At 31.1% G+C, this 23,955-nt stretch overlaps 1 protein-coding gene across 3 annotated transcripts in view; it reads right to left on the bottom strand.

Annotated features, from left to right (window-relative positions):
- Positions 1-273: 273 nt before the first annotated feature.
- Positions 274-23,955, bottom strand: part of LOC114325151 (uncharacterized) — a 77,217-nt gene continuing 53,535 nt past the window's right edge. Inside the window, exons 3-5 of one of the 3 annotated variants that reach the window (XM_050650051.1) lie at positions 16,967-17,174; positions 11,635-11,779; positions 274-490 (exon numbers count right to left, since the gene is read on the bottom strand). In XM_050650051.1, the coding sequence (XP_050506008.1) occupies positions 475-490; positions 11,635-11,779; positions 16,967-17,174 (369 nt within the window). In that variant the 3' untranslated portion in view covers positions 274-474. The remainder of the gene's footprint in view (positions 491-11,634; positions 11,780-16,966; positions 17,175-23,955) is intronic. The other 2 variants (XM_028273106.2, XM_050650050.1) reach the window with 2 other exon arrangements.

Genomic DNA, 23,955 nt, shown 5'->3' with positions numbered 1-23,955 from the left:
GTTACATTTTATAAGTGTGCACCGAAAAAATAAAAAAACAATTAATTATAAAAAACAACATTATACATATAAAAGATAAGTTAAAATTAAATAATAAAAATAACACAAAAGAAAAATTGCACACACATTAACTTTTGCCCTACTGTTAAGTATTAAGCATTGTAATCAAGAAGAAGGATGAGTTTTCAATTAAAAAAAATTATCGTAGTTAAATAAAAAAAATTGTCTGGCTTATTGATAATTAGCAAAGCCATCTAATTAAATAAAAAAACATTTGTGATTTAGAATACATTTTATTTTATACATTTTTTAATTGAGCTAATAACATATTTAATTCATGTAAACTCTGTATATAATAATTTGGTTTATATTCTTCCGGATACGTCCAATTTTGGATATTTTTCATTTTAGTATTTCCAGTAAGAACGAGAAGTTTCTGATAATTATTCACTGTAGCGAATCCCAAATCTTCTACTACTCTAAAAAAAAACTAGAAAATTAATTGCAACCTACTAAATCGAAAATAAAAAGAAGAAATAGTTTAACATATTATCAGAAAAAATATTGAAAAATAATTAAATTAGCAAATCATGTAATTTGGCCTAATCAGAATGATATTTGGCCCTCAAAGAGATGAAGTGACATGAGAGTGGAGAAGGCGCCATAAAGCTAAATTGGTGACTCTGTATGGTACTGAAAATATCGTCAGACATATAAAAGCTAAACAGATAAGATGGACAGGTCATGTGGTAAGATCAACGGAAGACACAGTATTAAAGACAGTATTTTTTGAGAGACCAGACGGTAGAAGATCATGGTCTGGGCAGATTATCGGAGAATAGGCCATTTTTGGGAAAAGTTATTTACCAGCAATTTTGTTGCTGGAATGGAAGCTTATGATTGTATATATTAATAATAGAGGTATGAAAAGTCCGCAGATAGTGTGCTACTTTTTTTAACAAAATGGCGCCCGAAAATCGTGTTTTTTTTTAATTTTTGCTCTATAACTCCAAAGATTTTAAATTTACACCAAAAACACCCAAATAAAAATTAACCGTATTTAAATTCTGCATAGAAACGTGTTTTTCCCGCATTTCGGAAAATACGGGGTTTTCCAACAAAATCTTTAATTTTTAACTAAAATTTTAGATAACTAGCTGTTTATCAATAATTAAATAACTTGGTAATATAAAATCTACTTTCCCATAGATTATAATTCCAGGAGCCGATGGAAATTGAATAAACAGTTTAGCAACAATTAAACTGTTAATTAAAAATTTACGGTCGCTATAATAACCACAATAATTATGATACATAAAAATAGCTATGATTTTTGTATACAAAGGCACTGTACCTATCTAATGTACTTTACAGAATTGAAATTGGACTATTTAAGCGGCCTCAGGAATATTTTAAAATTATAAACAATTTTTTGGCTTATAAACAAATAAAATATCTCGGGAAATATTAAATTAAATTAAGTCATGAAAACGGTATTGGAAAAAAACGGCAGGCCGCTTCCTTTAAAAGAAAAAACGTTTAATTGTAATAAGTGGTTCCTGAGATACAACCGGTAAAAGTTGACCGACATTTACGCCAAAGATATAAACAATAGGATCATAATTGTCAAACCATCGCATTTTTATTTTTGTCCTCTTTCTCCACACCAATTTTCATATAGGTCTGGATCCCGCGTATGAAAAAAAAGTTGATTAATAACAAGCTGAAAATTTGTTAATAGCTTAAGGGTGTCTAGTCGGATAAACTTTGATATATGGGAACACTGGAACAGGGGCAGTTTTAATTGTGGAACAGGTTAAAAATTTGGAACGATCACACTACGAAAACGGCACATTTATTTTGTCCGACAGAACAGACTTAAACTCTCCGAACAGAGATTAAACTCTCATGCTAAAATCAGACTGCTATTTATCACCAAATGGGCGTTTTAATGAGTTGAACATGTAGATGTAGAATATGTCAAATGACAGGAATTATGACAGGTGATAAATAGCAGTCTGATTTTGGCATGAGAGTTTAATCTCTGTTCGGAGAGTTTAAGTCTGTTCTGACGGACAAAATAAATGTGCCGTTTTCGTGGTCTGACCGTTCCAATTTTTTAACCTGTTCCACAATTAAAACTGCCCCTGTTCCAGTGTTCCTATATATCAAAGTTTAACCGACTACACACCCTTAAGCTATTAACAAATTTTCAGCTTGCTATTAATCAACTTTCTTTTCATACGCGGGATCCAGACCTAATATCTTTAAAATAGTCATATAACATATATTATTATAATAAAAACTATCAATATTACTAGTGAAAATTGACAAAAATAGCAAAATTCCAATAAAAAATGAGGTTGGAGAAAATGTAATCTTAAAGTTCAAAATCGGTACAGGTACGTTAAAAAAATGAATTTTCTCGGCTTCTCATCGAGCAATTTTCTTCATTATTTTTTTGTTCACAAGTAACTCGAGTAGAGCCATCTAACTAACGCATTACTAAATGTCAAAATTGCTTTTGTTTTGTTATAATAAATAAATATATTTATTATAACAAAAGTTTTTAATTTGTTTAAATAAAAATTGGTTAAATAATTATACAGCTTTCCTGTACCTTTAAAAGGTACATTTGTAGTAAGCTTATCTAAAATAAGTGTACAACTGGAAAAATATGTAGTTTTCTTTTCTTATAAAAAAATTAATCTATTATAACAAAACAGAAGCAAGTTTGACATTTAATAATCCTACTCGGTAGATGGCTCTACTCGAGTTACTTGGGAAAAAAAAGAATGAAAAAAATTGCTCCATGGGAAGCCGAGAAAATGCATTTTTTTAACGTATACCGATTTTGAACTTTGAGATTACATTTCCTCCAACCTCATTTTTGATTGGAATTTTGCTATTTTTGTCAATTTTCACTCGTAATATCGATAGCTTTTATAATAATAATATATGTTATGAGTATTTTAAAGATATGAAAATTGGTGTGGAGAAAGAGAACAAAAATAAAAAGGTGATTGTTCGACAATTATGATCCTATTGTTTATGTCTTTGCCGTAAATGCCGGTCAATTTTGACCGGTTGTATCTCAGGAACCACTCATCACAATTAAACGTTTTTTCTTTTAAAGGAAGCGTCCTGCCGCTTTTTTCCAATACCGTTTTCAAGATTTAATTTAATTTAATATTTCCCGAGATATTCTATTTGTTTATAAGCCAAAAAATTGGTTATAATTTTAAAATATTTCTATTATATTATATGTATATATATTTTAAAAGTAGCACACTATCTACGGACTTTGCATACCTATATTATTAATATATACAATCATAATATTCGATTCCAGCAATAAAATTGCTGGTAAATAACTTTTTCTTGCCCAGTCCCAGAAAAATATGAAAGGATGATGTTGAATCCGATTTATCTAGGATTGGAATACAACAATGGAAAATGGAAGTGCAAGATCATAGAAGATGGAGGGCTATAGTAGATGCTGCGAAGACTAGCCCCGAGTTGTAAAGCCAGTCAAGAAGAAGTAGAAATCATGTAAGTAAATAAATGATATTGAAATATATAATACTCGCTACTCCTAAAATATCTATATATCCATCTTTTTCACTCGTCACTCTGATTCTACGTGTCTATTTTCAAATTCCTTGCCATGTGTTCCGCCAACGCCATGCAATTTTTGTCCCTTTTTCTGTTACGTCGATGATTTTGGTTCTGTTTCTAATCTATTCTTTCTCGCACTTAAATTTATAGAACTCCACCATGGCATAAGTCTTCTCGCATACATCTTTGCTCATTTCTCGCAATGCTTCCGTCTTCGTTTTCTTGTGTAGATATCTATTCTATTTTAAGCATACTTTTGCAACACCACATTTAAGTGACTTATTTATGTGTTCTTGCTTTCATGTCCAGCTTTCAAGTCCATATTGTAGTATCCAAAATGCGTAACATTACAGAAGTCTCAGCCCGTCCAGAACGAGATCTTATAAGTGTGGAGATATAGACTTTCCCCTGTGAACATCCTTTGACTACCTGTACTGACACAGTATCCACCAGTGCCGTTGCACATATCATAAATATATCTCCTCGTCACACAAACTGTCCATCAGAAACTGATGCCTGAAAAGGTGCCGATTGTAAATATTAACACCTTTGAATGCTTTTTCTCAATCTGTTTAATATTTTCTGTATTAATTACTTACTTACTTATTCCTCTTCACTCCGTACGGAGCATAGGGCGTCAACTGTCTGCCTCCATTCTGTTCTATCCTTTGCACTAATCTTTATTTCTGCCCAGGTTTTCCCAATAGCATTAATTTCTTTGTTTACACTTCTTTTCCACGTTTCTACGGGTCTACCTGATCTTCTCTTGCTATGTGGTGTGTATTCTAGGGCTTGCCTCGCTATGTCTGTAGCAGGTCTTCTTAGCGTGTGCCCCATCCAACTCCATTTCCTTTTGCATATTGTCTTAGATATAGGTACCTGGTTAGTTCTTGTCCATAATTCTTGGTTTGATATGCGGTTTGGCCAGTAAATGTTAAGAATCTTCCTTAGGCATTTATTTATAAACACTTGCAGCTATCCGATACATTTTCTTGACACTTTCCAAGTTTCTGCTCCATACAGTCTTCACGTTGCTATTGAATAATTTTATCTTGGTTTTACTTGTCATCTGACATGAAGACCACATTTTCCTTAGCATATTGAATGCGTTTTGAGCTATTCCTATTCTCCGATTTACGTCCCCCTCCGTCCCTCCTTTGTTGTTCAAAATACTGCCCAAGTAGTTGAATCTCTCTACTGTTTCTAATTCCGTGCCTCCCAGTGATATTCCCATTTCTCTTGGTGTATTTACTTTCATTATTTTAATTTTTCTGACGTTTATGTTAAGTCCGACCTTCTTCTCTGCCTCTGCTACTTTTTCAGTTTTGGGTTGCATGTGTTATCTTTTTTCTGTTAAAAGGCATATGTCATCTGCAAATTCCAAGTCCTCAAGGTGGTTAAAAACATTTCATCTTATTCCAGTCTTATTACTAGTAGCCTTAGACATGATCCAGTCGATTACTATCAGGAATAAGGTTGGAGAGAGCACACAGTTTTGCCTTACTCCTGTACCAATATCTATTTGTTCTGTTAACTTGCCTTCGTGGACTATGCGTGCTGTGGACCATTTGTAGAACAGCTTTATAATTCTGATATACTTGGGAGGCATTCCGTATTTCTCTAGCAATTTCCATAAGGTCTTGCGATCTACACGATCAAACGCTTTCTCGAAGTCTATATAGTTCACATATAGCTTATTCTGCCACTCTAATGATTGCTCTATTATCGTTATCATAGTTTCTGTATTAATAATATCCTAAAAAAAAATTTTTTTGTATTAATAATGTTCTGAAAATTTTCTAGTTTGTAACAATTTACGTAAGTAAAATCAAAATCATCTTTACAGTCTCCATTGCCATATAATTGACTACCTTGTTAAAGTTTGATGTGTGAATAAATTCACAAATTTATAGTGTTAAGCCCCTTTATCTCAATGTACTTAACCATAGGCTACAACTCCTTGAAGGAGCCGATCATCGTAGAATATCAGGAAGAATTTAGTGAAGAAAGATGATAGTATAATAGTAGTCTCCCGTTGTATACCACTGTGGCTTTGGAAGTATAGCAGGGTAGTCTGCTTTATCTAGGGCCTACGGTATACAAGGAAGGTAACAGGGCCAATGCTACGCTTCAACCGCCTATTATTACCCCTGGTTTTACCCAAGGTACTCATTTTTATTCAGGCTGAGTCGACCTGGGGCTTTAAACATTTTTTAAAATGTCTAGTTGTTCTTGCCGGCGGTAGGATTTGAACTCCGGACCACCGACACGCGAGCCAAGCACGCTACCCATTAGCTACGTAGGCCAATAAGAAAGATTAGCCATGGATTAATTATTCACGGTTAAGCAAGTTAAGCATATGGCTTATGGTAGGGGAGCCCAAGCGGGAATTTTTGCAGTTACTCGAGCGCGTCAGATTATCATATGGAGAGAAACCTGGTACCCTGAAGATATACCTCTACCATATATTGGCTCTTAACACAGGGTAGTTTGTTAAGGGGGGCCCGAAAAAAATCTATCCTTAAAAAACTCAAAATTGTCAGATTAAGATAAGGTAAGTTAAGTACATGCAAGAGAGTGTATATTTCAAAAATCTGACGATTTGGGCCAGGCGTAGGGAAATGGATGAGTCCCAAAGTTTCACAAGAAAATAACAGAGAAACGGTCGATTTTAGGTGTATAATGCCTTTTGTAGTAGGTACCTGAAAAAACCTTTAAAATGAGCAATATTAAAGGTCGATTACATTCAAACTAAGCGAGATATGCTGCAAAAAAATTTATGACTAATGTATTTTAAGAAAAAATGAGAATTATATTTAACCCTTCATCCGCCAGAATTTAAATGCATCGCTTTCCTTCTACAATACCTTTTACTGTAGTGTTATTTCTATGTTAAAAGAGTTGCACAGGTTTAAAATAAATGGTTTTTGAAAAAAAAATAAGATCAAATTATAGAGCGCATTTTTAAATTTTCTTAAAATTTCTTAAAAAAAAAATTTTGTGCGGTATCTTTTTTTCGTATCTCTTATCACTTTCGAGTTACATGGAGAAAAAGGAATATTTTTAAGGAAATTTAAAAATGCGCTTTATAATTTGATCTTATTTTTTTTAAAACCATTTATTTTAAACCCTTACAACTTTTTGAACCAATAAATAACACTATAATGAAAAGTATTGTAGAAGGAAAACGATACATTTAAATTCTGATGGATGAGGGGTTAAATATACTTCACATTTTTTCTTAAAATACATTAGTCATCAATTTTTTTACAGCATATCTCGTTTAGTTTAAAAATGTAATCGACATTTAATATTGCTCATTTTAAAGGTCTTCTACAGCATTACAAAAGGTATTGTTAGCATTATACAGCTGAAATCAACCGTTTTTCTGTTATTTCAAGTTGAATACACCGATTTGAGCATGCACAAAAAAAAAACAAACTCTTTTAACCTACCATATCTCTTTTTGTATTATAACTAGAAGATTTATTAAGGAACGAGTATCTTTGTTTTTTTATAAGCTACAAAAATATTTTAAATCGTTTTTTGCGTTAGATGCATAGTTTTTAAGGTATTCGCAAAAAGCCGTCCGAAAGGATGTCATTTTTCACTGAAAATGGCCAATTTTCAACCACGAATAACTCAAAAAGTATTGAGTTTTCAAAAAAAAATTACACAACAGTATTTGTTTAGAATCAGGTTTTCTAGCGACTTCCGTGGTTATTTTAATCAAAAAATTTCCATCCCCGAGAAGGGATGGGAACCACCCTCAAGTTAAAGGCGCACCTCAGCATAGGGCAGACTTTGTTTTTCGAGCTATTCTCTACTTACTGTGAAAATATCAAGTAAATCGATGTAGTAGGATGGGATTCGGAGCCAAATACCCGCATTGACTGCCCCGTTAACTTTTTTTGGTTTTAGGACCTACTCTTCACAATCCAATAGGTCCCCATAACGCTCGAGTAACTGCACATTTAGAATACTGTGCTCCCTACTATTAACAGACAAGGCACATTTATCAAAATAGGTATTAAACGAATTTGAAATACCGTCCAAACTAGTTATGCTCATCCGAATGAAAATGAGGAAGACAGTGTAAGGTAAAGATACAGCGTAAGATGACAGATCAATTTCATATAATGCAAGGATTAACAAGCGAGAATGAGTAGGTATATGGAACACATAAAAAATAGGTCTATCAATAAACACAAAAAAGACTGAAATCCTAATCCGATCAGTGAGAGAAACAACGACCCTTTCTTATAGTTGACAAATTAGAAAAGGAGATTTTATTTATTTAGAAGTTAACATCACAAATGACAACATAGATGATGCAGAGTTGAGCAGAAGGATCATCCTAGCCAGTGTAGCATGCTTTGCTATGAACCAGATATTTAATTTACGAAACGTACATCAAGGAACTAAGTAAGACACGAATTAAGTATAAGACCATAATGCGATCGATATTGAGCTGTGGAAGTGAACCTTGGATATTGACTCAAAAATATGTATACCGTATGATCATCTTTGAAAGACAGGTACTGAGACAAATAATCTCTCTCTCCTATAGCGCTACAACCCAAGTCGGGCCCTCACCTCTCCCAGCATTCGCCTGCCTCCAAGTATCTCTGTCTCTGGCTGTTCTCCTCCACTTGTCCACCCTCAATATTTCTTTAGCATCGGTTCTCACTTCGTCTATCCACCTCTTCCTTGGTCTTCCTACCGGCGGACCATATAGTTGAAGGTGACCACCTTCTTACTGGAGGTGACCATAGTTTCGCTAGGCGTTCTACTAGGTGTTGAACTGTCTAGGTGTTCTTCCTACTGTCGTTATCCATTCTTATTCGGTGACCTGCTCAGCGCAATCTTTGTATTTTTGTATAATTTGCTACAGATGGTTCTTTGTAATATTGGTATAATTTGTGATTGTACCTTATTCTGTATATTATAATGGTTCCCAATATCCTCCTTAAATACTTTAATTAGTATAATACATTAATCATCAAAATTAACGCACCACTTTAAAAATGGAACATTTTTGATGTCTCGTATTTCCTAAACCTCTTGTCCAATTTTAGTGATTTTTTTAGTATATTATAGCTTTATTCTTCAAGAATGTTGGTTTAATGTTGTTCTGAAGCTATTTTCTTGTGGCATTTTTATAATCAAGTATATTCAAATGGGAAATAAGCCAATAAATATAAATAATAAGCCAATAATAAAAAGAAATAAGTCAATAGAAAGAAAATACCACAATTAGTAAATCAGTAACATATCGAGTTAGTACATATTTAGTATTTTAGTATTATTTAAAATTTAAAATATCAAGTCAGAATTTGGTATTAGTTTTGAGAGTAAACTAAATGTAAACCCAAATACTTACGATGTCGGGATAGTATCACGAGGTTTTTCCTGGTTTTCCCTCGTGATTTACTATGGAATCTCTAACGCGAGAATTTCAGTGCCACTGTTGCATTTGGTTGTCTTTTTAAAGACAGATCACATGCTATGATTTTTTGTGGCGGATATTCTTGAGTTGGGATTGATTTCATGTAATCGAATGAACTATCTTTTAGTAAAGTCGTCCCAGGAACGCAACTCATCAATATTGGCAATATTATTTTAAAGTCGTCTACTTTAAAATGTATAATACGTGTCTGAATTGCCGATATAAATGAGTCAGATTAAATAAATTATTAGAAGAATTTTTTACTAAGCAACAACATTTTTGTTTATTTAGTATTATTTTGTATTTTGACAACGACACCCGACTTGGGCGTCGAAACGTTAATAAAATCATTTTTAGGTAAAATTGTGGCTTATTTCCCATTTGAATATACTTGATTAATGTTGGTTTAATAATATTATTGCTAAACAGGTAAGTGTCATTATATACCGAGTGTAACAATCATACTGTGTTTTTTCCTCAAAGTTTGAAACACCCTGTGAAAGATTCTAGCGTATATAAAATATTAAAATTAAAACTTAACTGTAGCCTAAGGCTTTCTTAATATTCTACTTTTTAATTGATTCGTTCATGTGGGATAATAAAAAAGTTAGGTACTTTAACAACTAGCCATGTTATTCATCAATACAGGGTGTTTCTAAATCAGTGCGACAAACTTTAAGGAATAATTTTGCATGCAAAAATAATGACCGTTTGCTTTATAAACATATTATGTCCACAAATGCTTTGTTTCCGAGATACGGGCACGAGATGTTGAATTTTTTCTTACAAACTGACCATTTATTTGTTGCTCTAAAGCCGGTTGAGATAAGCAAATTAAATTTGGTAGGTTTTAAGAGGTAGTTATTGCGCATTTTTTGACATACAATTAAGAATTTTATATTTACCATTGGCGTGCATACGGGATGTATCTAAAATGTTTATACACGTATGCACGCCATTGGTGAATATAAAATTCTTAATTGTATGTCAAAAAAACGCGCAATAACTACCTTAAAATCTACTAAACCTCATTTGCATATATCAGCCAGTTTTAGAGCAATAAATAAATCGTCAGTTTGTAAGAAAAAATTCAACATCCCGTATCTCGGAAACAAAGCATTTGCGGACATATGTTTATAAAGCAAACGGTCATTATTTTTTCATGCAGAATTACCGCTTAAAGTTTGTCGCACTTATTAAGAAACACCCTGTATTGATGAATAACATTGCTAGTTGTTAAAGTACCTAACTTTTTTATTATCCAACATAAGCGAATAAATCAAATAGCAAAATGTTAAGAAAGCCTAAGAATACAGTATAGTTTTAATTTCAATATTTTATATATGCTAGAATATTTCACAGGGTGTTCCAAACTTTGAGGAAAAACACACTATCATTGTAACACCCGGTATACAATGACACTTACCTCTTTAGCAATAATATTATTACAACGATATTCTTGAAAAATTAAGCTATAATAAATATACTAAAAAAATCACTCAAATCGGACAACGGGTTTAGGAAATACAAGACATCAAAAATGTCTCATTTTAAGGTGGTGCGTTAATTTTGATGCTTAGGGTAATGTTCTTTCAAAAATGTTCATAAGATCTATTGTCTATTTAGTCGTGATCCATGTTTCTACGCCGTATGTCTACGTTGCTATTGGTCGTATGATGGTTTTATATATTTTAAACTTTACTTCCCTATGGATATCTTTGGATCCAAACACCTGCGACAGAGAGAATTATGCTTTGTTAGCAAGCATTATTCGTTTCCGTATCCTCAGTTTTTTGTATATCCAGGAATGTGAGCTATTTCACTACTTTAATGTTAACGTCGTCTATTGTCAAATTCTGCAAGATTCTTTGCATTTTCTTCAAGCTCCACAAAAAGTTCTCTGATGTCTCTTGATGTTCTTCCCATCAAGTTTACATCATCTGCGATCAAAATTTGATGTGAATTTGTTCGCCTATAGCATCTTCAATGGGCAAATCATATATTTAGGTTAGGATGGAAGAAAGAAGGCTTCCAATAAAACTATTAATGCCAGATTCCAGGGGAAGAGATCAATTGGGAGACTGAGAAAGCGATAAATGGATGATTTGGATGAGGATGCAAGAAATCTACTTAGCAGTCGATCGTGTAGAACAATGGCTATAGACTGTAATGAATAAAAAGGTTTGTTGAGCGAGGACAGGGCTCAAAATGTGCTGTAGTGCCATAGGATGGTTGTACAGATTGTTAGGCTATAGATACTCTTCGAGGTGCAAACCTTGAAGTTGCACAACGTGTTAAACTAAATAATTACAATAATTTTACATTTACATAAGCAAATATGTCAATTCTCCATTGTTATTAGCATTGTAATTAGATTATAAATTAAATACAGGAAGAAAATTTAGGGCACATATTTTCTAAACTTGTTTCGCATGTTACAAATGTTATTATTGATTAATTTTATCAAAATGAAATCAAACAAAACAAAACACCAATAACCTGATTGAGAATAGATAGAACGTAGTTGTTTTCAGTGTTTTTTCATTATATAAAAAAATTATTCTTACGTATCTCCAATGAAAAGGACTCTAGCTGGATCTGTAATCTTCAATTTAGCTTGTATGACTTTGCTGTAGTCTTTAGATGGTTTTGCCAATGTTATAGGTTTTTTGCCGCTATAATCTTCTAAAGCTTTATAAATGTAGTGGCAAGCTAAAAACAAAAATGTATGTAAGAAAGATTAAATATTACTATGAAAGTTGTCAATAATAAAATGACAACAAATTTATCAATATTAAAAGTTACACTATGATAAGAGATTTACAAGAAAATCTAGCAATGAGCTATCCTTGATGGAGAACTTATACTAAAATCACAAGAAAGATACACTAGGAATAAACAAACCAAGCCACGTTGATGTTACGAGGAGCATCCCCCAGTGGCGACGCGTGACTTTTTCTAAAGTGTTACCAAAACCAGATGCAAAAAATCTTATTTAAAAAAATGAAGATATGGCTAAATGTATTATTGTGGATCAATCTATCAATCAAAGATAGAATAAAAATTTTAATTTTTTTTAATATAACGCGGGCACATAAATTTGATCCACCCTGTATATTGATTTGTAACTATTTATTATAAGTAGTTTTTAAGAAGTGATTTATCGTTAGTAAGTTTTTCCCTGAAAAATAAAACACATTAGGAAAGAAAGTGATATGAATAAGACAATAATTATTCAGGGTATTTGGAGATTATAACGGTGTTTTGTTATGCACGATTCCAAAAGCCACATTAATTATTTCTTAGGAAATTAAGGTAAAGAAAGTTTGGAATTTTAAATATGTTTGTTTAATGATAGGAATATTTAGATAATTTCCGGAAAGTCATAAGTTTGGGTAGGAATATTTTGAGAGAATGACTGTTTGTTTTCAAATAAAAAAAGGAAGGTGGGGAGATAAATGTTTCTGATTGGCTAGGCACTTTGGAATGGGGAAAGTTTTGTTTTGAATGTTGAGATAGTTTGGAAAGAGGAACTCATTATGTTATTGGCATCGCTGAAGAGCAGTCAACGTTTTCGTGGATAGTTAGATAGCAAGTACCAGTGGGTGTTTTTGATAGTGGAGAATAGAGCTGAAAAGTGGAACGAGAGACAGAACAAATTGAGACGAAATACCTCTTTGATTCTGTATTATTGTGAGAAGGAGAGGAGAGAATTTTTTGGAGTTTGTGTTTTTGTTGGAGAATTGGTGCTGGTATGCTGATAGATTTGAAGCTTGAGAACAGAGAGGGCTTTGATGGGTAGCCTAACATAGTCAACGAGGGATAGCTGTTTTGGGTCAAGAGAAGATATCAGAGTGAGTGAAGCAAAATGTCAGTCAATTTATGTGAAAGATATTTTTATATTCGGAAACTAAAATTTTGAGTAAAAGCATATGAATTAAGATTCCAATATTTCAAAAAGTAAATAGGAAGTATAGGTAATTTTGCGAATACCTAAATTTGTTTGTTTAGTTTGTTTTATCAAAGTCATCGGGAACAAACCGATAAATTGTTTTTTTAACTAGAATAAATTTAAGTGGTAAACATTTCATTCGGACAGCTGTGTCCACAGGTTTTAAATTTGATCGATTTTTAGAGTATTGATTTTGATAATAAAAGACAATTCTGTTTGCTTATTTTATACATATTTCTATTTAATTCGTTTTCCTAATATTTTTTCCCGATTAGAACCAACTAAGAAATACTGAAACCACGAGAGAAGATAAGTAAAACATAAGATAATTTAGATAATTTTTTTTTTTGTATTATAAAAAGGCACCCTGAGATTTTTTCTTAAATTTTTTTGTATGATTTGCGACAATTGATTAAATAATTAATTGGAGTAATCAAATAAAGATTAATTGATGTAAAGTAATAAAAAGTAGATCATAGCAGTATATACATATAGCTTCAATAATATCATTTTGTATATCACTTGAAACTCTCGAAAAAACAGTTGATGTTTCTAGATGTTGGCAAAATTTTTGATCTTTTTTGGCAATTAATGTTAACAATTCCCTGTAATTGCCTCGAATGTCAGAGCCGTCGCCCTCAAAATGACCACGAAACGCTAATTCTTGTTCGGCCAAAAAACATACGGTACATATCTATTATAAGTGAGCTAAGGATATACGAGTACCTATGTATCTATTTTTTTAACAAACTCATTATATGTTTAGCAATATTTGCTTTAAATGTTTGGTTAAGAGAACTTTTGATTCTTGTTTTGCCAAACTGAATCAAATTGGGTATACATCTTACATGTAGGTAACGGAGAAATTTCATGTCTCTTTTTTAAAACTCTAAAACTATTTAAATCGTGAACCTGATCCACCCATTTTTCTGTAAAAACCAGAAGACATGGCAAACAATACAGTCTATTTTTCTTGCAACCACATAACCAAGGATTTTCACTGTACTAAAGGAGCTAATTTTTTAAATTCCTTTTTTAAATTGTTTAAAATAGGTCTTTCATTTTCAATAATCTCATTTTATTTTTCAATCAGAATTACTTTTCAAGTAGTTGATCGATTACGCAGCGACACTCATCCATGGTGAACTGCATGCACACTTTTTATTATAGGTACTGTTAGCAAATTTAAATCTGGTAACAGCCCTACTGATATACACAGCGCGCTTACGCTCATCGCTCCTTCAAAATTCTCAGTACTAGCCGGTCCCGAGCCGCCCGAGCGACAGCGAGATAACCATTCATTGTCACCACAAATGAGACTGGTAACAGAATAATAAAGTGCAACTGAGTCACATAAACTCGCCAATATTTTCGTTTGTCTGGCTATTTACTGAATTAGGTACTATTAACACATAATATAATAATATATTTCTATTGGTAAATATAAAATAAAATAATAAATGGAATTATTCATCGTCATAAAATACATATTTATTTGCAAGATTTTTAACTGTTACCAATGGTAACAGTGGTTACATGGACGCTTCGCCAGTGGCATCCCCGAATCATGATTTACATTTTATAAACTTTGTAAATCATGATTTGAGATTTACAATGTATATACATTGTAAATTAGTGCGGCAGATCCGTGCAAATATTATAAGAATTGTACATTTAATGATAGAAGCATATAATTTGGACCACATATACTACACATATAAAGGTTCAAAATTAGATACGAGGCAATCTCAGATTTTGTATTTTACAAAAATGGCGGGGATTCAAAATGGCGACTATACATATGTGACTTTACATATGTGACTGCACGATAACTTTTGAACGAAAAGTCGGATTTCAACCAAATTTGGTGTATAGGTTCTTCTTTTTGACGTATTAGATTGAGGTCTTGAACCGGAAGAATCGGTTTACCAGAAGTTGTGTTTTTCTTAGTTTTTATGTAAAAATATCTTGTTTTTTTTTTCAATTATTTCACCCTGTCTGTATTAATTTTTCAAATAGTTAATACGGCCGTTTAAAAGAGCGTAAAAATATTTTTTAGGAAATATTTTTAACTTTTTAGTTATGTCAATTTCCATTTTTTTATTAAGTGCAAAACCCATCTTCACATGTACCTATATGCGGCAGATTCGTGCAAATATTATAAGAATTATTGTGCATTTAATGATAGAAGCATATAATTTGGACCACATATACTACACATATAAAGGTTCAAAATTATATACAAGGCCATCTCAGATTTTGTCTTTTACAAAAATGGCGGGCGTTCAAAATGGTGACTATACATATGTGACTAATAGCACGATAACTTTTGAACGAGATGTCAGTTTTCAACCAAATTTGGTATATAGGTTCGTTTTTTGATGAATAATATCGAGGTATTGAACCGAAAGAATCGGTTTACCAGAATTTGTGTTTTTACTGTTTTTTTATGTAAAAATATGTTGTTTTTTTTTCAATTCTTTCACCCTGTATATATTAATTTTTCAAAGAGGTAATACCGGCGTTGAAAAGAGCGTAAAAAGATTTTTTAGGAAATATTTTGAACTCTTTATGTGTTTGAACTTATCTTCACATGTAGGTACCTATGTGCGGCAGATTCGTGCAAATAATAATATAAGAATTATTGTGCATTTAATGGTAGAAGCATATAATTTGGACCACACATACTACACATACAAAGATTCAAATTTAGATATGAGGCCATCTCAGATTTAGTCATTTACAAAAATGGCGGGCATTCAAAATGAATCTACCGCCCATAAGTACATGTGAACATACGTTATGCATTCAGTAAATGGTAATTAACACAACTGAAAAGTTCAAAATATTTCCTAAAAAATATATTTACACTATTTTCAATGGCGTTATTACCTTTTTAAAAAATTTATATATACAGGGTGAAAGAATTGAAAAGAAACAACAGTAAAAACACAAATTCTGATAAACCGATTCTTCCAGTTCAAGACCTCGATATTACTCATCAAAAAAAGAACCTATATACGAAATTTGGTTGAAATGTGACGTTTCGTTCAAAAGTTATCGTGCTATTAGTCACATATGTATAGTCGCCATTTTGAATGTCCGCCATTTTTGTAAAAGGAACAAAAACTGAGATGGCCTCGTATCTAAATTTGAACCTTTATATGTGTAGTATATGTGGTCCAAATTATATGCTTCTACCATTAAATGCACAATAATTCTTATAATATTTGCAAGAATCTGCCACACATAGGTACATGTGAAGATACGTTATGCATTTATTAAATGGTAATTAACATAACTAAAAAGTTAAAAATATTTCCTAAAAAATATTTTTACGCTCCTTTCAATGGTGGTATTAACTTTTTGAAAAATTAATACATACAGGATGAAAGAATTAAAAAAAAACAGCATATTTTACATAAAAACCAGGAAAAACACAACTTCTGGTAAACCGATTCTTCCGGTTCAAGACCTCGATATTATTCATCAAAAAAATAACCTACATACCAAATTTGGTTGAAATCTGAAGTCTCGTTCAAAAGTTATCGTGCCATTAGTCACATATGTATAGTCGCCATTTTGAATGCACGCCATTTTTGTAAAAGGCAAAATCTGAGATGGCCTCATATTTAAATTTGAACCTTTATAATATGTGCAGTATGTGTGGTCCAAATTATATACTTCTATCATTAAATGCACAACTTTTTCACATATCGGCTGCACTAAATCATGATTTGGGAGTGCTCCTTGTAACATTCACCGTGTCTTTGTTTGTTTATTTCTAGTGCATCTTTATTGTGATTTTACTATAGATAAAGGTATTTTGACTATAATTCATGCTTTAATTATGGGTGTCAGAGAGTAAAGAAGTTGTTAGTGAAAAAGAAAAAGTGTTCTTTTGTGCGATCGTCTTAAGTTTAAAGAATTCTAGTTGGTTTTCTTACCTACTATAAATTTTCCGTTAGAAGCAGGAAAAGTCTTATCTGTCCCACCTGTTAAAAAGGTAATATTTGGTTTTAACAAATGGTGCGCTGCTTGTGTAATTTTTAGCAAAGATATATTATAATCAAAGTCTGCTACAACTAGTTCTATCTCAGGATCATCCTTAATCTTATCTGATAAATGTGGTAAACTTTCATCTAATGTTTCATTCTACAAATTTAAAAGAACTGCAATAATTTAGTTAAATATTATATTTATATAGGATTAAACTATAATTTATGGTAATAAAAGATACATTTTAATCAAAATTCTTCTTTTCATTACAATAAATTGTGGTATAATCCCATACAAATACAATATTTAACTTATACATGCCACAAGAAAACAGTTTTAGCACCTTTTATACAGGGTGATTGATTAGTGGGGTAAAACCCAATAGATCCGCTATAGTAATAGATAGCAATAAAAGTTAATAACAAAAATTGTAGCCAACTTTGAGCTTCACATTACAGAATTAGTTAGATTGTTACAGGTTGTTCGATAACACAGTGACAGACCAAACTTATGTTTTTTTTTTAAACGGAACACCCTATATTTTATTTTATATTCGAAATATTGTTAACTTCTCCATCACAAAAATATAAAGGTCTGTTATGTTATACAGGGTATTTAAAAAGTTATAACCAATTTTGTATGAAAATCGTAACAAGTTCAACTCCCTGTATAAATAAAAATAAGCACAACAGCAATGGTTTATTAATGCCATATTTTTTTATTTATTGTCAAAATTTTCAAGAATTAATGACATTGCTAATTTTCTTTTTATCAAATATAGGGTGAGTCAAAACGCACGTACATTATTTTCTCAGGAATGTTAAATGGAACACCCTGTATTTTATATAATTATTGAAAAGTAACGTTACCGTACTTTAATTTTTATGTAACATTCCCTATGTGCAAATTTATTAGTTTTTGAGATATTTTCAGAGCAAATTATTTTAGGTGTCTAAATTTATCTGAATTTTAAGTAAGCCATGACTGAATTGACAATATTGACGATTACTAATAATTATCAATCCGCTAATCAATGAAACAATGTAGGAAATAAAGAAATAAAAATAATTTATTAGTAACACATTTTACAAAAAAACACAACCACAACATACAACATTTTTCAAACAATTTAAAACTGCTTTTTATGTAAATGTAACAAATAAAGAAAGAAAATTAGTAGATAATAAATTTTACAAAAAAACACAAACACAAAATACAACATTTTGTGAAGACAATTAAACACTACTTTTGTATGTAAATGTAACAATGTAACAAAAAAGAACGAAAGCTACTTTTAATAAAATATTTTTAATATTTAATTACATAAGGTGTTCAAAATTACCTCCTAACACATTTATGCACGCCTAAAAACAATCATTGAATGAGCTACTTACTCTACGAAGCACTTGTAAATTAACACATCGAAATACACTTTGTATTCTATTTTTCATCTCATCCCTTGTTGTTGGAATTATTTTGTAAACTTCATTATTAACGTAACCCCAAAAAAATCAGTCCAGTTTATTAAATTCTGGTGATTTGGGTGGTCACGCTACTGGTCCATTGAAAAATGAAAATATCTCGAAAATTAATAAATTTAGACATAGGGAATGTTATCTAAAAATTAAAGTACATACTGATGGCCAAAAAATGCAGCACCTTGTATCCGGTTATTTATTTGGATCAAAACTATTCCTTTGTAACTAATATTGGTAATATATTTAAATATTTATGATTTAATATCTTTAAATACACATAGTTTCCAAAGTTATGCATCACATAAAAGGTATGGTCATTTTCATAGTTGATTTTTTCGTAAACAGATTAACGCACTCCGCTAATTTTTTTGATTATTTTAGATTTTTCTTTGATATTGGCACAGTTGGGCATAGGTATACTCAAACTTCTTTTTTGAACTTATACCGGGTGAAAAAAAATGTTTTTCTTATGTTAAGTTTAAGACATCCTGTAGGGAGGACAAGGTATAAGTGTCGGTAGATACCTATACAACATCGACATCGTATTTTGTAGTTATGTTTTGTGAACATTTTGTTTTTTGAATGCACCTAGTATCTTTATAAACAAAGAAATTAGACGCTTTTATTCTTTAACATGACGTGTTTTAACTGAAACAAAACTAAATTAACAATTAAAAAACAGTTAACAATTTTTTAAAAACGGAAAGGCACATAACGTTAAAAATTCTGGTCGACACCTTAAGAGTTATTTGTAGATCAAGTGAGCGGTAAGCACAGCGAGCTCAACATAATAGAGACGCGATTGTTTAATGGGGGCTCTGTGATGTTTTGAAGTGGAATTTCCTTGATAGTAAGTACGGATTTTGTGTCTACGTGGAGGCTCTTTAAATAGCGAGAGGTAAATTGCGCAGATTTTTTTTCTTTGAAGACTTGGTTTCTTTCGCACTATAATATATGAAATTTTTTCATCTTAGTGTATGATAAGACATGGCCTCTTCACGTATGGCATGACGTCAGTAAAACACATGTTAAAGAATAAAACCGTCTATTTTCTTTGTTTCTAAAGATATCAGGGACATTCAAATAACAAAATATTCACAAAGCATAAGACTACAGATGCCAATGGCAATTAGACCAGGGCGCATCTGCAAAAATATTAGTACATTAGGACGTTGAGAGGTGACTCATATTTTTTTGCAGAAATTGCTTCAAAATAACTCATCTAATAATATTTGAGTTATCCTCCCACTCAAAAAGGTCCGGAACATTGTTTAAATAATCAAAATGTCAAAAACTGAAGGACAAATTCGATTTTTTTCTTCATTTTTTGACTATAACTTTGAAAGTATTCATTTTTGAGAAAAGTTGTACTAACATAAAAGTTGCGCAATTAAATTTCTTACAATATAGAATTCATTAAAAATTTTATGTATTGTCACCCTTTTTGCAAAATAGCAATAATTGCGAAAAAAAAACTATAAAAAACAAGTATTCGCATTTTACGTTTTTCAACCATTTATGCTGCATGCTTATTAGGTCTCTATCCCGCATATGAAAAAAAAGTTGATTAATAGCAAGCTGAAAATTTGTTAATAGCTTAAGGGTGTCTAGGCGGATAAACTTTGATATATGGGAACACTGGAACAGGGGAAGTTTTAATTGTGGAACAGGTTAAAAATTTGGAACAGTCAGACCACGAAAACGGCACATTTATTTTGTCCGACAGAATAGACTTAAACTCTCCGAACAGAGATTAAACTCTCATGCAAAAATCAGACTGCTATTTATCACCAAATGGGCGTTTTAATAAGTGGAACATGTAGAATATGTCAAATGACAGGAATTATGACAGGTGATAAATAACAGTCTGATTTTTGCATGAGAGTTTAATCTCTGTTCGGAGAGTTTAAGTCTATTCTGTCGGACAAAATAAATGTGCCGTTTTCGTGGTCTGACCGTTCTAAATTTTTAACCTGTTCCACAATTAAAACTGCCCCTGTTCCAGTGTTCCCATATATCAAAGTTTATCTGACTAGACACCCTTAAGCTATTAACAAATTTTCAGCTTGCTATTAATCAACTTTTTTTTCATACGCGGGATCCAGACCTATATGATATAAGAAAATAATTCTGTGAATTTCATTAAGATCGGTTGAATAGATTTTGCAAAATAAATTTTGCAATCCAGCTTTCGCAAAAAAAATTAATTTTTTCAAAAGCTTGCAGGACTGAATATAAAGCAGTCAACAAGTTGAATTTTTTTCTACATATAGAAGAATACCGTACCTTTCATCTTTCATTTGCAATTTGCAAAATTAAAATCGGTTAACCACTACGGTGTCAGGAATTTTTTTAAATACTGTTATGCTCTGTATTTCTCTCTTTTAGGAGATTGATGACCAAATTCTTAATTTAATTAATTACTCAATTATTTTTATTACTGCTTATGTAAAACAAACCCAAATTTAAATTAAATTTTCTAATAAAGTTTATTCTCAGGGCTATTTTATTTTTGATGCTTTACCTTTGGTTTGTGGCTTCTGGTATCTCTAGTTGCTTACTCCATCCAGGAAAAAAAAGAGGGAAATTAAACACACTAAATACCATATAAATGTTAAAAAATATTATTTATTTATCCAATATACCATAAATATAAGATTTTAAAATATGCTAAAAATTTAGATTTGTTGCAACTATTTTTCCTCTAATAAATTAATCTTTAATTCTGATATCTCCTCTGTTTTAACAAAAAAAATTATTTAAATAATTCGTTATTTATTCTTACAAAATTTAATAAATTTTACTTTTTTCCTTTTGAATTGATTACTGATTTCTTCTTTAAAATTTGGAATGATTAATTATGTTATAGAACGGTTCAATACAAAAATTAAGCAAATATGGTGTGGATATAAACAAACTCTCCGTTTCACAAATGATTTGACTAACCTTTTTGTTTTTTCTCTACTTCTTTTCCGTGATTGCGTCGTCCTCGATTCTCCCACACGTACTCTTAGGATGTTGCGAAAGGTCCCTCTCGTCCAAACTGCTTCACAAACAAACAAACAGCACTCGCTCGAATTCTCGACTCAGTTTTCTTTCTGCTCGATATCTTGTGCAAATAGATACCAATCGGCTACTCGTTCTAGACAGAAACAGGAATCTTCCTCGGACACAGGAAAATTAACTTCTCAAACCCATCAACGATTTCGTTTCAACTTGATTCTGCTCGCAAAGGCCAATTTCACCGCTTTACACTGACTTCTCACTTTTCAAAAACTGGACTGCTGTCTCCAGATATTCATTACATAGTGCCTATTTTTTCTCTCGTCAAAATCAGACTCAACACTCTCATCCGTTCCATCCATCATTTTCCACCAATCACAAAACATCCTTTCTACCCACTACACCCATATTATCATTTCTTAAGAACCAATTTAATTTGTATACAAACTTTCGATTTTGTTAAATTCTGGGAGACATCAAATTACTTTCGTTGTTTCAAAATGCTAAACAAAAAGCATTACATTCTAAACTCAATAAATTTGTTTACCGCTTAACCTTCTTCGAATTTTTTATAAAATGTTTTATTGTCCATTGCAAAGCGAAATAAAACTGTATTGTATAATCTGACCGCACCATTGTTTTAAGCCCGTTCAAAAACCCATTAAGAAAACCACCTTCTTAACGATTTCACTTTCTGCGAAAACACTGATTACTAACTAAATTATCCTATTACAATTTTTGGTTATAAACAGGGCGATGAAAATCTATACTTTCGTGGTCTCTGATATAAATTTATTTTCTAAATTTTTCCCATAAAAATTATACAACAATACACTTTTTTTTTGGTGCTACCCGCAGGACAGCGGATAGTTTGCTCTGATTGGGCATTCCAATGACCTTTGATAGTGATTGACAAATTTTAATTTTTAGTACATTTTGATATAAATAAATAAATTTGTTTATTGCAAAGTAAAAACACATGTTCTGTCCTTTGAAATAACACTTTTTTGGCAAAAACTTTCTTTGTTCATATATTTTAAGTTAGAGAATAAAAGTTTATGATTTTTAAACATATGAACCTTTTTAAACAATATTTCACAAACAATAATCAAATTAGAAAATAATATATTTAGGGGAGTGCAATTAGAACGAAAAGATACAATGTTTCCGAAAAAATCAAACAAGGTTATATTTTTCTAAAACTTTTTTTGTTAGTTTATAAATATGTTAAAGTAAAAAGATCTACTCACAAATTTCGCCGCTAATTGTTTATTAATTGTTAAAACAATAACAATTGTTTTGTATAAATAATGTTAAGAATATGGGTGAATTCAACATTTTATTTTGATAAAAAATGTTTTTATTTTAGTTTTGATTATGCTGAACCCGAATCTGACATTACAATTTGCAAATTCAAAATAGCGGATACAAAATGGCGGATTTTTTCCTAAAAATCCTTAAAAAGTAGTTGTAAAATCCGAATTTTTTTTATAAAACGTGTTTGTTTGCATATATGTGGATATTTTAGAGAGGTTGCTGAACCTGAATCAAATTTTGATAATTTAAATTATAAAATGGCAGATCCAAAATGGCGAATAACTTAAAAAGTAGTTGTAAAATCATAATTTCTTTACAAAATGTATTTATTTCTACATATATTTATTTTTGAGTGCTTTGATAAACCTTTAAATGTTAACATTATAAACTATAAAATGGCGGATCCAGAATGCGGAGTTTCTAAAAAGAACATAAAAAATAAAATTTTTCTAAAACATTTATTGTCTTTATCTTTAACAGGTTGTTGAATCTGAGTTAAAGATTAAAAATTTAAATTTCAAAATGCCGGATTCAAAATGGCGGATATTTAAATGAAAAACAAGTAGAATACAATCAAACAAATATGGAATTTCATTCTTAAAAAAAGATAAAAAAAAATTTCATAATAATATTAAAAATTAAAATGTATTAGAAAGAATAAAAACAAATTTTCGATTAGAAGGATATAATTACATATTGGAACATAGTTTTTAATTCCAAACAACTTTTCTTTATAAAAATTTTCGATATTGTGAAATATACAGGTACTTTACTCTTGAGTGAAATTCATATTTTTTGACATGCCTCGTACAAAACTAACAAAATTTGATATTTGATGGTTGCATCTTATGTTATATACGATGCAGAGTATTTTATAAGGAATAACTTTTTTTCGTAAAACTGATATTAAAAAAGTTATCAATAGGTTCCAAGTTACGCAGACATACTGTATAAGAGCTAAAAAAAAATTTTTTTGTTGAACATTTATTATTGTTGAAGCTTATTGTTAAATGTATTTTAGGTAAGTTTTACAGAAAAAAGTTTTGATCACTCTGTATATACATTTTTTCAGCTGGTAATTTTCGGTTTTTGTATTACATTTTTGTTATCTTTCTTAGTTTTCTCAAAAATAAATTGTT

The sequence above is a fragment of the Diabrotica virgifera genome, chromosome 5 (genome assembly GCF_917563875.1).
Source record: "Diabrotica virgifera virgifera chromosome 5, PGI_DIABVI_V3a".
Lineage (NCBI taxonomy): Eukaryota > Metazoa > Arthropoda > Insecta > Coleoptera > Chrysomelidae > Diabrotica > Diabrotica virgifera.
Note: the sequence above shows the minus strand (reverse complement) of the source record. Positions and strands in the feature narration are given on the sequence as shown.